The 17,003-nt window shown below is 33.4% G+C and overlaps 1 protein-coding gene across 3 annotated transcripts in view; it reads left to right on the top strand.

Annotated features, from left to right (window-relative positions):
- COX10 (cytochrome c oxidase assembly factor heme A:farnesyltransferase COX10) overlaps positions 1–17,003 on the top strand; it is a 113,750-nt gene that overhangs the window by 71,053 nt on the left and 25,694 nt on the right. For all 3 annotated transcript variants that reach the window (XM_087709814.1, XM_087709815.1, XM_087709816.1), the window contains exon 5: positions 8,861–8,931. In XM_087709814.1, coding sequence (XP_087565940.1) covers positions 8,861–8,931 — 71 coding nt within the window. The remainder of the gene's footprint in view (positions 1–8,860; positions 8,932–17,003) is intronic.

Here is a 17,003-nt window from a genome sequence, read left to right as displayed (position 1 = left end):
CTTTTTATGGCTGCTTTCTTCAGAACTGGGATAATTGTGGCTGCTTTCAAACATGCTGAGACTATAGCCTGTTGCAGGGAGAGGTTAAAAATCCTTGTCAGGACCCCTGTTAGTTGGTCAGCACAGGTTTTTACCACTTTCCCCAATATCCCATCTGGACCTGCAGCTTTGTTGGGATTTACAACCTTCAGCTCAGCTCTCACTTGATGTTCATCCAGGGTGAGTGGCTGGAAGTCAGAGGGCCTTTGGGCTAGAGCCACAGAGACTGATCTTTTGACCTCAAAGTGGGTGAAGAAGCTATTTAGCTCCTCTACTAGCAAGGCATTAGCATTAGCTATTTTTTTTGTATTGCCCTTAGAGTTGGTTAGGTGTTGTAGCCCCTGCCACACCTGTCTTCAGTTATTATCTTCCAGATACTTCTCTACCTTTTGTTTGTATTTCTGTTTAGCCGCCTTAATGCCTCTTCTCAAGTTTGCCCTGGTTTCATTGTATTTGTCTTCGTTTCCTGCCTTGAAGGTGAAGTTTCGGGCTCTCAGAAGTGATTGTACCTCTGCTGACATCCAGGGTTTACGATTACTGTAAACTCTGATGCGCTTATTCACTGTTACATTGTCTGTGCATGTTTTAATGTATGAGAGTACCGTGTCAGTGAATTCTTGCAGCTCCAAATGTTCAAATATACTCCACTCGGTAGTCTCAAAGCAGTCCTGCAACTGGCAGAGTGCTCCCTCCGGCCAGATTTTGACAGTTTTCAAGACTGGTCGTATCCTTTTCCTAAGGGGGATATATTTTGGGCACAGTAGCAGAGAGATGTGGTCAGACGTACCCGGATGGGAGAGGGGGATTGCTCTATATGCCTGTCTTAAGTTTGAGTACATATGGTCTAGAGTATTCTTACCTCTGGTGGTACACTGCACATACTGCACAAACTTAGGGAGAACAGACTTTAGATTGGCTTGATTAAAATCCCCAGCCACGATAAAACCACCCTCAGGGTAAGTTTGCTGCTGCCTCTCGATGGCGAAATGTAACTTAGAGAGCACTGCGCTAATATTTGCATCAGGTGGAATATAGACAGCAGTGATAATTATAACAGAAATCTCTCTAGGTAAATAAAGTCTTTATTTAAATAATAAATAGTTTAACTCCAGCATAGTGTGAAACATTTAGCAGCCTCTGTGAATTGTAGCTTTTGAATGCTAGAAAAATTAACTGTGCAAAATATTTAAGTTATTTAACTTACTGATATCTTTCAGCTCAAAGCTTTCCACAGGCACCTTACAACTGGATTCATTAGTTATTGCAAGAATATGCTTTCAATGATTGATAGCTCAATCTACCTTCAGTGTTTCCAGTCCAAACTCTAATGACTATTAGCCATATCTGTAGATTTTTTGCTCATGCTGTTCACTTCAAGCTACTTTCCATTTCTTCTTTAGACAAAGATGCCCCTGCTTATGAGTGTTGATTTTTGTGATATGTGTCTTTTTTACACAATATCTGACATTAAATAACTTTATTCAAATAGCATTTTATATTTTATAAACCTCATCAAGCTTATATAAAAGTACAACATGTAGGTATTAGAAATGTTATGTATGTTTCAGTGCTTAAATTAGATAAGATTTTAAACCTTATAAAAATATTTCTATGCCTTGAGCAATAGCATATATTTTTCTTCGTCTAATTTTTCAGTATAAATTCAATTTATTTAAGCTGTTTAGAATTAACCCACCTAGTTTCTCTGCTTAACAATGTGTTTATTGTTAAAAAAATAGGAAAAGAAAAACTATGTAAGCCCTCAGATTACTGTAATTCAGCCAGTAAAAAATTTGAAACATAATATAAGTGAAAAGCAACACTGGTCATTATTAACATTTAGAGTAGCTCAGAGCAAACATAGAGAGGATAAAATGGCCCAATACATCCAAGACAGCAATCTCTATTTCTTAAAAACAGTAATCAAAAGAAACTCCAATCTCACTTTAAAATACTCAGAAAAATTAATATCACAAGGAGAGTCTCAAATCGTATTTTTAGCATATGAAAATTTAGGTGCTGAGCAGATCCACAGTTTAATGGATAATGTTGTTTGACAACTATTCTACATTGCTCAGATGGTTTTAAAAAAATATTGCTTTAAAATTGATGATTCACAATTCCTAGTATCATACAAATGTACACTCAAGTCCACCATACTAGTTCTTCTACTATAATGCAAAATGTAGAAAACCAGGGAAAACGGTGAACAAATAAAGCAGGAAATGAGGGGAAAGAATAGGAAATATAGCAAAAACTAACACTGTTTACTATACATCTTCTATTCTTGCAAAGCAATTTTGCTTCTACCTCATCCTCACATAGAATGCATATATCATATTTTCCTATTTACACTTCTAACCTCTCTTTGAACATCTTGTCAGCATCATTTCTCCATCATTCCTTTCCCCTCAACTTTTCCACATTTTCTACATTGGTTTTACAAAGCTGATATTATTATTTTTCTCTAAATGGCCAGACTGCTTCTTTTTTTCTTTCATTCACTCACTTCTTACTCATTCTTTCTTTTAGTCCACTTTTATTCAGCATTCTTTTTTGGGAGGATGAGGGTATTCACACAAACACACACACACACACACACACACCTTTAGTGTTACATTTCCAGTGCATCTACTCTCAGGTCCAAATAATAAGTGCCAAAAGAATTCTCTTAGACATAGCCATTTTTGCTTCATTCGACAAACATTCATTCCGTACCAGAGGCCAGAGATAAACTGTCTTCTCCTTTCTATCAGTATTTACATCACTTAAATTTTCTGTACACATTTTCCTGTCTTCGGTAAACATTCTACCAAGGTACACATGTTTATCAACCTGCTCTACTTTTCATCATTTATAACCTACAGTTTTCTGTTTTCTCTGTCATAACTGTCTTGGAGATTATTATTTTTTATTAATTTGCAGCCATTGTTCTTGCTAAATAAAGAACAATGTTCTTTATTGTTTGTTCTATGCTGAAAGGAATCAAGCATCAATTTTCTGAAAAGTTGAACTCTTTTGTATGTATAGTATTAAGTGTGAATTTTGTTATATTTTGCTCTATCATTAGGATTTCACCAACTTTGAAAATGCAGAAATTTATTTATTTATTTATGTGTTTATTTATTTTTAAAAACCATATTTTTTCTTAATTGGAAAGATGTTTTGATAATTTTTCCATATTCCATATACCCATCAATTATATGTCACTTTAGAGCTACCTCTTACTTTTGTGTTTGAATACAAGTGTTAAAGGCAGAATACACAATAATGCAAAGTACTTGAATCAGGTAATACTTGAATCAGAGGCGTGTTTCTGTATCTAACAGGCAATACTATCTAATCTGCTATAAGAAGAGAGCAAACCCTGGGTGCACTATAGCCTCTAATCCTCCAAAATGTTCCTTAAACAGAAAAGCTTTGTGAATGTTACTTGATTATATAACTGACTTAGCCTACATACTCACATGTAAATTAATTCCAAGCTTGCCCCCATACACATATAGTGCATATACTTTTAAGTGCATCTTGAAACTATTTCATTTAGATTATTCATACATAATGTTGTATATTTTGGGTAAGAACTATAGCAAAGCTTTAACATTTAATTGGAAAAATACAGAGTTAATATTTTACCAAATTGACTGGGGACAGAGTAGTTTCTTTCTATTTGAGAAGATCAAATAATTGCAGATTTTTGTGTAAATATTGTAGACAGGCTGTGGCTATCTAGTTTTTAGTTCAAGTGAAAGCCTAAGCTTTCTGTTGAACTTTCTGTATTCTGTTTCAGTTTAGCATACCTTAGATGCATGTTGAACTTGTTTTTAATTTAATGCTAATTTGAAGTGGAAAATAATGAAGAAATTTATAAATAGAAAAATTAGTTGCATTGAATATGTTTTTAGCTGCCTAAAAGTTTCAAAAAAGGCCAACTTCTAATCCCATTGGTTCTGCTTTATGTTCATATCCTGAGGACAGGCAGGTGTTAGGTGCAGTTTCTTAAATCAAACATTCTCTACTATTCCTACTCCCAAAAGATTTCTGAGATTTTTCTTTGATGAAATAGTATAGGATGTTTTCAAGATTTGCTCAGTATGTGTTGTAGACTATTGTTTCCCATAATGATTAGTCAAAACATACAAAATAATCTTAAAAATATATAGGCAAAAAGTGATCTTAAAACTATTAAAAATAATAAAAAATAAGTAAGTAAGCCTATCACTTTATGGACATTTTTATGCACCCCCCCCCCCCAGGAGAATTAGTTTCCTTTTGTCTGGAAAGTTGATCCTTCTGATGGATTTCAAACATTTAGTATAGCAGACATGTGTTATCTATATCTTTTGTTGAGGGCTTTTTCAGCATCTAATGACAAAATTACAAATAGAGCTTTATTTTTTATTGAAGTGTGGTAAATATACAACTAATCTAATATTGTCTGCTGCTTACCTAGTTTTTATAAACTCTGCTTGATAATTCTTAATAATGAACAATATCACTTACTGTAATCTGGTTGATAGCTATTAATTCATGATTGCTGTTAAATTTTTTCATCAACATTAATCAGCGAGATTGGATGATAATTAGCACATTGAGTATGATCTTTACCTGATTCTGGTGTAATTGCAATATAAACCTGATTAAATGCCTCTGATAATATTCCCTTATCAAGTATATCACTTTAATTTTTTTAAGGAAAGCAACTTTATAGACTTAGACAGACATTAGACAAAGATAAGATTTTGTTCCTCTCATGTTAGAACTCAGGGTTATCTAATGAAATGAGTTAATGGGAGATCCAAAAGAAACAGAGTACTCACACAGTGCTTAAATATAGAATTCTGTAGATTGGGCATCCTTTGAAAATGATTTGGAAGAATGCCTTTAGAATATACAAGAGTGCCATTACTGCACCTCTAGCAGCATTTTTTTTTCAAATTTGCATAGACCTCTGAAAAAAAAAGATGAGCTGTTTTAAATGAGTTCTGCACTTGGGTGTTCCAGATTCTAAAACATATTTACCAAATCATTTTTCAAAGGATGCACAGGCCTAAAAATAAATATTAAAGGTAAAGGTAAAGGTTCCCCTTGCACATATGTGCTAGTCGTTCCCGACTCTTTTCATCTCTGTTTCATAGCCAAAGAGCCAGCACTGTCCGAAGACATCTCTGTGGTCATGTGGCCAGCATGACTAAACACCGAAGGTGCACGGAATGCTGTTACCTTTCCACCAAAAGTGGTTCCTATTTTTCTACTTGCATTTTTACATGCTTTCAAACTGCTAGATTGGCAGAAGCTGTGACAAGTAATGGGAGCTCACTCCGTTACACGGTGCTAGGGATTCGAACTGCCAAACTGCCAACCTTTCTGATTGACAAGCTCAGCGTCTTAGCCACTTAACCTCTGCATCCCTAAAAAAAATCAATATTACAATAAGATATTAATTTCAGTAACTTTAAACTATAATTATACAGTATGATAGAACATAAAACACTAGTTTTTCAGTAGATTTTTTTTTGTAAAAGCTGTTTATTTTAATTTCATCCATTTTTTTACCCTTGCTGACCAACATGACCAGGATGTTACTGTTGTCCAGCTTGTTTAGTTCCCCTGTTAGCTTCAGTAGTAGTCATAGTAGAAACAGAAAGCCATAGTAATTAAATCTTTGATCTGATTCAGAACAGTTTTTTCTTATATTCTTATTGTACTATAGATCCAGCCCTTTATTAGCAAATAAGTCATGAATCTTTTACATGTCACAATTATTTTTTATTTCTCCCTTTCCCTTGTATATCTTTTTCTCTACTTCACTGAATAGATATATAAGTATTATTTTCTTTTTAGAGTGACTCACCAAAGACATTTAATAGCCACTAAAAGAGAAAATTTTGGCAGTGTCTTAAGTTGTCCCATAACCTATATGTGAGTCATGACCTACCATCTGAAAACCACTGAGCAAGAGAGCTCTTTAATCTGGTTCTAAATCTGATTGATAAAGCATCAGTTTTATATTTTATGCAAAATCTGACATTTTTACACAGTTCTAATTCTTTTATAAACATGATAAGTGAAGGCCAGTCCAGAAGAAAACTGATGAGAAACATATGATTGTTCCTAACATTAAAACAATAAAATAGCAGTTGACCTCACACTTTTAGAACCACAAAATGTAATTAGGTTGTCAATTCAATGAAAGCTATGTAATGGGAATGATCTTTTACAGAAATTTACCCACAAGTCATATTTAATGTGGTTTTTCTCAACATCATGATTTAAATATTTATTTCTACTGATTTCAAAAGTTCCATATATTTTTAATATCACAGCCAAGTTATGAGGATTAATGCTCTATCACTGTATATTTAATTCTCTCTACATCCTCCTGCTGTTGAAATTGCCGGAATTGTAGGAAAGGTAATATTCTGTTTCGGTCAAATTAAATGATGCATTCAGACTTCCTGAGGAAACAGCTTTTTGTAAGCAGCTAAAATATTTATTTATCCAGGTTTCATCTTACAGGGTTTTTTTTTATTTTCTAAAACCAACAAAACTATCAAGTCTCTAATCATCTAATCTAAAACCAAGTTTTACCCCCTGCTTGTAACTAGAAATAAACGACATTTGAAATAAATTTTTGAGGAAAATTAGAGGGGTACTTTTGTCCCCAAACATCTGGTGGGAGGTATAGAAAATCTGATAACTGATACCTTGCTGACATTATAAGGATCTGAAGTGGTTGTCTAAACACTTTTTCTTAGGTACTGTCTATTTATAAAAATTACTTTTAAGTATCACAGAAAGACAAATTAAGGAAACACATTAGGGACTAGGTTTAATATACAGTATCCCTACAGTCTTCCCTCACACCCACTATACCCACCTAGAGAAAATGGAGCAATGATACTGGATAGGCCCAAGGAATATGTTACTTTTAATTCCTAAACTTGAAGAATTTTAGCAGCTGAATTATTTAAAAAGCCAAATTGTATCTTCTGCATTATGAAACAAAATTTTGAGTACTTTCATGTGTAGAAACATAAAAATGATGTGCTGGATTAGACTTAGACTCATTTAATCTATCATTTTTGTTCCCATTGTGGTCAACAAAATGCTTCTGTAAGAGCACAATCCTAAGATGACAGGAATATTCTCACAACATCTGGTGTTCAAAAGAATCCTTACTGAAGCTAAAAATAAAAAAAAATGTGATTTGGAACAATTGATAGCCACATCCTATTTGAATTCTCTATTATAGAAATGCAAGTTAGTGGCTATTATCTTATTTAATAGTAAAGATACGTAAATATTTCTCTTTTTTCCTTCTCCATCGCTTATCATTCAACTACACTGGAATGCTTTTTTATTGTGGACACATTCCATGTATTTATGAATAATAAAATATTTTCTTGGTGTGACTAGATGGAGATGTGAGAGTCAAAATTATTGATAATGGAATAAATAACTAATACAGAAATCTGTTTATCCATCAATATTATAATATAATATAATACAATACAATACAATACAATATAATATTTTTCCCAGTACAATAATCTAATAAAAATAGTTGCTTTAATCCATTTTTATCTTCAACATTTGAGTTTTGTAACATTGTACCATTTTTTTCATAAAACTGAAAATAATTATACACATTGTCTAAATGTTGATAGTTTGTTATGATTCTTAGAATAGTCTCTACTGAAAGTTTTTATTACTAACAGTATTCTTTTTTGCTGAACTATGAAATATTAAATGCCAGTCCTATTCACCTCAAATTAGTTCTTTCAAGGATCACTCTTCTTACTATGTAAGAAAAATAAGGCCCAGATATTTTAATACTTTTTCATTGCCAGTGCAAACATAACCTTTTTTAAATTCCTGCCCTGTATCTGGTTGGCATCAGTTAAAACTACTACAGTTACAATTCCTGCACTGATTTGCTTGTCTATCCCACTTAAAAAATAATGAATTGTGCATGGCAAATAATATTAATTAGCAGTGACCAAAAGCATAGCATGAGTTAGCTGATACCTCACTTATTTTCTTCTGTCAGCAACTGTGAACATCTGCCTATTGTGAACGCAAGCCTTACCGCTTTCAGACAACAAAATATGTTTTTTTTAATGTTTAAGGTCTTCTGTTAAAGGAACGATCACAAGGTCATCTTTGAAATTCATATGAATAATTTCATAAAAAGGATTGATACCTACTGAAACCTGTTGCTAATTATTTTATATTGTTTTCATGAATAAATAAAAATGATAGACATTTTTGTATCCCCAGGTTTTGCTTTAATAGGACATGTTTTCTTTGCAAAATGGATTTGTATGATTATATTAGGCTGAGCTGTCATGTTAATTCCTCTGACTGGAGTGGAAAAGTATTCTCTTGAATCAGTAGTAGCAATAGCATTTGCTAGAATGAGTGACTCTTGATGGGGTAACAGGCTCAAATTTTGGTGATCTTAAATTGCTACAATATTAATCTTTAAAACAAGTAACTTGATTGTGCACTTTTATTTTTAAAAAAATAGGCAGAAGAAATAAGGGTGTTTTTTATGGAAGTATTGTCAGATTTATCAAAAGCTCTGAGGAGAATGGATTCTGTAGGCTTATTTTCAAAGTTTTTGTTCATGCAGTTTCCCTGCCCTTTAAGGAAATGTAGAAAAAGTTATATGTAAAATAAAATTGCACTATTTCAGTTGTATCTTGAATTTTTTTTCTTTGCATGAAGACCAGGCATCTGAAAAAAATAATTCATACTTTCAACAGTTTGAACGCATCTCTTAAAATTCTTTTCTTTCTTTTTTTTTCTTTTGTAGTTCTTTGAGGTTCCATTTGATGCAAATATGAACAGGACAAAAAACAGACCTCTAGTACAAGGACAGATCAGGTAAGGTTGCACATATGCTTTCTTTAAGTAGAAATGAATCTCACTGTTGCTGTATGTATTTCCCCAATTTTCAATCTTTCTTGTGCTTAGTTAAATAAAGATTAAAAGACATGGAAAGAAATCATTTTGAATGGTTTGATGATTCTGACACTTATAATGTCACCCAGAAAATATATCAACTTCCCTTCATCGTGTTCATATTTCATATAAGGGCCATTATAGATATACTTACTAAGAGTTACAGACTTCAACATTTTTGTATAAAAATAAACATTAGAACCAAAATGCTGATGCTACTAGGACTTGTGAATTTCCAGAAAAATTAAACTTTCCTGCATTAAATCTTCAAAGAAACTTTTAAGAAGTTTAAGGTAGGTAAGGTACCTAACACGAGTTTTAAGAAGTTTAAGAAGGTAAGGTACCTAACACAAGTAAATAGGCTTGTGGTCTTTAAATATTTGGGAAACAAACCACATAATACCTGATCAGTGGTTTATGATATTCTGGTACTGTGATGGCGAACTTATGGCATGCTTGCAACAGGTGGCATGCAGAGCCCTCTCTGTGGACACACGTACTGGCCGGTGCACATGCATGCACCAGAAATCAGAAAACCATGCACATACACTCTGGCCAGCTGGTCTTTGGGTTTCTGGACTCCAGCATGCGCACATGTGCATGCATGCACATACATGTTCTGATTTGGGCACTCGGTGCCCAAAAGGTTCACCATCACTGTTAGAATAGAATAGAAGAACAATATGTTTTCTATTGCCAGTGACAAAATCACAGATGATTTACATTATTAGAATAATTGAGGACTCCTGGCAGTTTCTGAAATAAATAATATATAATTGTGATTGCCATGAATTAAGGATAACATTTTGGGGTCAAAATGTATGCATACACAATTATTCATAAGTAACATAAAACATTGCTATTACTTTTATGGACAGTGCTGTGCTAATTCCAGTAGTTGGAACTAGCTGAGAATGTGCTAATTCCTATCTACTGTTACCTACATGTTGCCTACATTCTGTTTGGTCCTTGGTGCTCTCTGAGCTTGGTGGTTTTCTTGCAGACATTTCATTACCAAAGTAGGTAGACTCATCATACACTGTATGACCTAACATCAAAGGCTGATTATGTTACCTAGTTGATGATGAAACATCTGCAAGAAAACCACAAAGTTCAAAGAGCACTAAGGACCCCACAATTTAACCTTGAATTCCAAATATTCACTTCTAATGGTACCTGCATTCTCTTCCTGCCTCAAATCTTAATTGTGTCATTTTATACATATTACATTTAATGGTAGAATACTTTTTAAACTTTCCATTTAAAATATTACAATTCTTCAAATGAGGTGTGACTTCTGATGACTGAATGTGTATCAAAAGTTGCTTATTTCTTCATCTAAAGACCTGGAGAGTATGCTGCTAAATACAATATATGAAACATTGTTACCCTCCTATAAATCATTGTAACACTTTTTGCCAAGATTTTACAAAAAATAATTCTTAAATATGTCTCATCTTTTGTGCATACATTTTTCTCTGTATATACATATAAATAAAAAGCCAAGGTCCCAGGAGGCTTCTGTTTGAACATAAAGCAACCTTGATTTCTGCTTGTGTGTCTGTTCAGTTTCTTAAAGGATTCAGTTCCAAGTTCTTGGGGGATGGAGAATGCTGCACCTTATTTGCAAACTTTAAACTAAAGCCCTTATTCATAAACTATTCAACAAACAATTTTCAGATAGCATTTCCATGATTTGTGCCAAGGATTATTTATAACAAAATTATGTTTTCCCTTAGGCATCTGTGAACAGTTGGTCCTATTTATTTCTGTGTTTTATCCATCATCTTTGGAGGATTGAAGAAAAGTGATGGATGAAATTACACGAAAATTGAAACAAAATAGTAAAGCAAGCCCTGGGGGTAAACTCACCCTCATTGTAAATAGAGTACTTTAGTAAACTTGTTCTGATTTGTTCTGTGAGGTGGTGCTAATTATAGATTTCTAAGTTCAGTTAATTTTATTTTAAAAACATCATGAGGAAAATTTTAATGAGAACATCTGTTGAGCACACAGTAAGCCAAAAATTGAGCCCAGCCAAAATTCAGTGAAATGGATCTATACCCTTCACTCTAGTCTTTGAATTTGGTTAGGTAACTATATATGAAATAAAACTCCTCCTTTCTCATTCCCAGATAAAATTAAAGGGTTTTTTTCCTGAACTGAATTACATTCACAGTAACTCACATGGGCGATCCAGTGCTTGCATGTATTTCCCACAGAAAAATGCTCTAAAATATATTCAGGGACAGAGATCTCAATTGCTAAAGCACATATATAAAATGCCTGTTTCCCCACATAGTTATTTACATGAAAGTGGAAGGATTTGAAAGATACACCATTTGGCCAAAATCATTTAAAAAAGAAAAAGAAAGGATATACTGTATTTAAATTGTCCTCTTTGTCCTGCCTGTTGTAATCATTGAGAAGGGGAGGGGGTCCCAAGCAATCACTCATTCATCCATGTATTAATAGCCAGTTTAATGCTCTTTAAAATGTCACAAAGCTTTAAATGATAAATGCCTATAGATTTCATGTTAACTATCAACTGCCACTATTTCTTCAGCTGGCCAAAAGTATGCCTAGCATGAGATCCATTTTATTGTTGAGTTTGTCCTAATATTTGAAAATTCCTTTTTTATTATTATTCTTATTAAATTTCTTCTACAGTTAACACTGAAGGCAAATCAAAACTACAAGAGATAGGTGTATTTGAAAAGTTGGTATCGTGTATTCTGGGAATCATTCCAAACATGTTTGGGGCATGCAGAAGGAATTTTGCATGCCTTCAAAGCCTTGTTGGGTGGGGGGGGGAGTTTGTGATACATTTGACTTTCATCAAATTTAATGATGGGCTAGTCTGTTCTTGTTCTTTTACTTTAACTTTTTGATGCTGTAAATACAGAGACGACTACTTACTGAGAAAATGTTTTGAAGTCTATTGATTTTACATAAGGTACTAAACTGTGCAAGTGTCACTGATCAAAACACTTTAAGAATCATGAAGGTACAGATAATCTTTTGATAGCCTATGTATGTATGTATGTATGTATGTATGTATGTATGTATGTTGCTGTCTTCAGACCAATAGAGGGAGGGTTTTTCACTATGTAGCCCTGTTATCAATGTCTCATTTTTCCATCATTTCACATGTTTAAATGTCTCTCTTCTCTCACATCCTATCAAACTTTTTAGACAAAAACAGCTTGTTTCTGTCTGTTCTGATTTTATGTTTGATGCATAAATTGATGAATCTTGATTGAATTCATAGCTCTGTTAGATGACTACTCTCTACAACTATTAAATCCATTGGATTTTTAAATTATTTGTGCAGATTATTGTGCAATCCACCATCATTATTTTGTTTTTGTTTATAATAGAGATGTAATGGACAAAACTTTGAAACTATTTTAGATTTAATGTTATTTTACTTTATTTGTTTGTTTGTTTGTTTGTTTAGAATATAGCTCCCTTTTCTTGACATAGTCATGATAAATATTATGCAGAATAAATATAAAATGACATTGGGCCACATTTCTCTGTCATGGTAAGCTATAATTTGGGAAAGAGATCTTATTAATTTTTCCAACCAGAAATTGCCCCAAGGCTGAGGAAATTGTTCAAGTTATTTATTCTTTCACAGCTTGTGAAATGAGTCACTGTAAGTATGAGAGTTTTGGCATAACTCCACCACATGACATCAAGGAAGCCAGTTGGATGTAGCAGTAACAAATGTGATCCTTATGAAAGCATTATACTCCTAATTATTATTAGGATAGTAAATCCATCACTTCTAACCGGGTGACAAAGAAACATTTATATTTGCTAGGCATATTTTATTCTCAAGTAGTTTTGACAATCTATCATAGACATTTGATAGTTTGTTAAAGTAATTATGTTAAGCCCCCAGTCTCAACTTACCACGTTGGTAAACTTCCTTTCCACTCTGCGTATTATCCTCTGACAAACTAGGATTGTGAGTTTGTACGACATGATAAAATTCAAATCTATCTAAATAAAGTGCAACTCAAGTTTCCCTTATGTGTTTTTCAAAACTTTTTTTAGACTTTTACCATTGAATTTGCATGGCACTTGAAACATAGGAATCCCAAAGGATTTCCTATAGATCTACCTTATGTGCCAAAAGGTTGAGATATAATCATATATATTGTTGTCTAATAATAAATTTGTATTGATGTTTCCGAATAAAAATAGATGCACAAACAAAAGCCTCATTATTGTGGCAATGTAACCTTTTGTATTAAATAATCAAGAGCTTTTTCAGAGTGCCAAATATCTCATTCTTCTTTGGGCAGTTCATTGCAAGTGCATGGCATGACAGACTCTCTTATCATATGAATAATGTCTGCCATTATTACCCTAATACAAATGGAGCAATCTCAACTGCTAAACATCACCTCTTGTTCATTTCAAGTCATTGGGACATACTTGCACTGCCAGATACTTAAGCACAATTCACAGAGGATTTTCAAATGTCACTTGTCTCATAAATATCTGTTGGTGAGTAACTGGCTTCTAACTGAAACTACAAATATTTTTGTTTAATTTCATGCTTGTTAAAAGGGGGAGTGATCCCTTTTAAAATAGCGCAGTTCTTAAGAGTCAATGTCGTAGTATTTTCTTTAAATGTTTATCCTAGACATTTGTAATTTTTATAAAATTAAATATATTCCACCCTGCTGAGTTTCTTTTCTTCTGCATGTTTTCTCTTAAAAGTAAGAAGCTGACATTGACTGAACGTGGTAAACCAAAAATTTAATAAGATAGCTTTATATTTTGACACATCCAACTACTTGTGAAAATGTTCCACTTGCATTGTAAGCTGTGGGATACTTATTCGCTTCTCTCATTTGGGTAGTTGCATAATAGTCAGTGAAAGGAAAATCCTTGGGCTAGGACATAGTTTAGAGGAGATAAAACCCACATCAAAGGATGGACTAATGGAATGTTATAATGCCTACTGTCTGCAGCAGCAGTGGCTATTTAACCCCACCGTCTGCAGATTACTTGGTTTATGGACAATATAAGATCTGTATGCTTTTCTCAGATCAGAATTTATAATTCTGGGGTCTAAATTTGTGCTGGGCTGTTGTTTTTAAAAAAAACCTATTGTACTAGAACTTATATACAAAATGGCTTTACTTTAATGTTTGCAGAAGTCATTGTCTATTCAGTGCACTCTTGGTTATGCTCTCTTGAAAATGACTGCTGCAAGTTGGTAGGGACATTCCATTATAAGCAATTGCATGTGTTAAATAGAAATCCTACGGAAACATTTGACCCTCACACTTTGCTGCTTTTCAATTCAACTGTGAGGCCTTTGCCATGGTATTATTTATCAAGGCCTTTAATTGCATGTGGGACACTTGATAAATTTAAGTGCATTGTGCATCACATCCAGTTAGGAAACATCCCAGATGCTCATATATAAGCCAGGAGTCATGGTGCATTTGGGTAAAAAGCCCTCCATCTGCTCCTGAAGACTACTGCTGAGGAGCAACACACACTCCTAATGGAGTTGTCTCAGCCTACTATGTCACAACACAGCAGGGGCTAGAGCCTAACTGTTTGAGGAAGAACAGCAATTGTAACTATAATCCTTTTCACTGTCACCTCCGATATAAATAAACTTTTGGGATGTAGCATTTTTGCCATTTCAATTTTGTTGAGAAATAATGGAGGGCAACTTTTTTCCCTTCAAAAGCAGCCATGACAAAGTCGAATCTTAGATTAGAGTCTGCTGTGATATTCAACTAAAAAATAGTTCTATGGTAGATATGACATATATATATTTTGTTACTGTGAAAAGTTAGTTTCTAAAGGGGAAATCCAACATTAGATTTCCCTCTCCTTAATGGAAACCTGTATTTGACATTGTAGAAAGAAATTCAAAGAAAACCTATGTAACGTTATACTAGAGGGTATATGTTTGCATTTTATAGTATGAAATAATATAATAAGAGTTTTGGCAATTCACCATTAAAAGCATCAACCAAACAAATTTAAGAAAACTGGTTCTGTGATTTTATGGAAGATCCAGTAATGGCTTTAAAAATCTTACTGGGGATAGAGATAATGTGAATGAATATGATATGCATGAATATATTTGCTAAGAAAACATTGGTAGGTTAGCATAACAGTAACTGTTACACTAGTAAAAATAAAATCAAGTCAAATCATTTCTTTATCATGATGGAATATCATTATAGAATACATGATAGAATACATATGTAGCAATTATAAGTGATGAATGTTTGAACAAAAAATCTACTTCAGAGGCATGGAAAGTAACATCAGAGTCTCTTAAAATATAGTTTTACATAACCATTTGTTTCATGGTGATCAATCTGAAAGTTGATCAATTTGAAAATCCCTTAAAATACAAAAGACTAAAAAGTACAAAGAGTTTCTTACCAAGTAAGATTTTAGACATCAACACTCATTTTAATAATATCATTAAAGTCAGTTCCTAATATAATAATTACGAATGCGAAAAGTTCTTATTTCCACCCACAGTTACTTACTATGTTATTTGAATCAAGACACCCCTGGGGGTATGCTGTGGAGGATCGTAGCTTAAGCTTTATGTGTGTCAAAACGCAGAAGAATGTTCACATCAGAAGATGCAGATCCCTCTATTGAATTCTTAGGCAAGATCTAAGATGCTCTAAATGGCTTCTTGGTGTTTTAATAGCCATTGGGAACTAGAGGCAACCTAGACAGATAATTCTGTCAACTATCTGGCAGAAATAAACTGTTCTTCACAGGGCTTGGAAACTATGCTGGGTCAACAGTTGGACGGGAAAGAGAACTAGAGCTGGGAGTAAAACTGGGGAACCCGGACAGCAGACAATGACAAAGTGCTTCCTATTGTTGTCAAGAAATGTGCAAAGGTATGCCTACAAATCATGAGTAAAAAGGAATTTAATTTTGTGTTATGGGAACAACAAGCAAAAATGTGTATTTCCTAAAAAGTAGAGACCAGAAAACAACTGGGTATATATTCTCAAAGATATCCATTCGGTTTGGTTAAGTAATAAAATTTGTCTGAGAATAGACTCTCCTTATGGAGCCTATTAAATTTATTTACATTTGTATTTATACATTTTGCTTTAAGGCAATCCAACTCCCTGGCATTCTGACTCTGTTTTTAATCTTGTAAGACTTTATCTTACCAACAGTGGCCCGTTATTCAACATGTGCCAAGTAGTTTCAAAAATGACACTACTCAGCAAGTCCATTACCAAACTGTCTCGGATGCTAAATGGCTTGCAACTCAAATTCTATTTGCAGTAAGTCACGTAAAAAGTGCATTTCTTCTGTAAATGGTTGAGTTTATTAGGCCTTTAAACAAGGGACAGCTTACATATTATCAACTTGGCAAGTCAGATACCAGGGTTTACACTTTAATTAGGCATTGCTAGCATAGTCATTGCTGCAGAGCTTGCATTCCAGAGACTAACATACACAAAGAATTCTCTCACCCATTTTATTGGAATCTACTTGATAAAAAAATCACAGTTTATATTCTAATAATTTTTGCTGAAAGGGGGCCTATCTTGGTAATGGGATTTGTATAGTCATTTCTGTGCTGGTTTGCTTTACTTAAAATTTGTAATGATCTGTTCGGGGTCCCTGCACAAATATTTAAAAGGATGAACACTTCTTGCAGAAAAGGAGATAATGTGTAAAAAACAGAAATAATTGAAACCTAAATGTAGGAAAGATTGAATAGAAAATAGACATCCTATCCATAAAAAATAATATTGAAGGGAGATGGTAAAACTCTAGTATACTCTAGTTATTATATTATTTATATTAGAGTGTATTATTTTACATTCTACTATAAAATAATATATGTTGTTAGTATTTCTTATCCCTTATCACTATCATTAGCTGTAACATTATATATTAGTAGTTATGACATTGTTATCTAAGAACAAGTAGGATCAGTATTTTATGGCAGAATCTCC

This window comes from Thamnophis sirtalis, unplaced genomic scaffold (assembly GCF_051295495.1).
Source record: "Thamnophis sirtalis isolate CommonGarterSnake01/CBP01778 unplaced genomic scaffold, rThaSir2_p1.2 scaffold_3, whole genome shotgun sequence".
NCBI lineage: Eukaryota > Metazoa > Chordata > Lepidosauria > Squamata > Natricidae > Thamnophis > Thamnophis sirtalis.
Note: the sequence above shows the minus strand (reverse complement) of the source record. Positions and strands in the feature narration are given on the sequence as shown.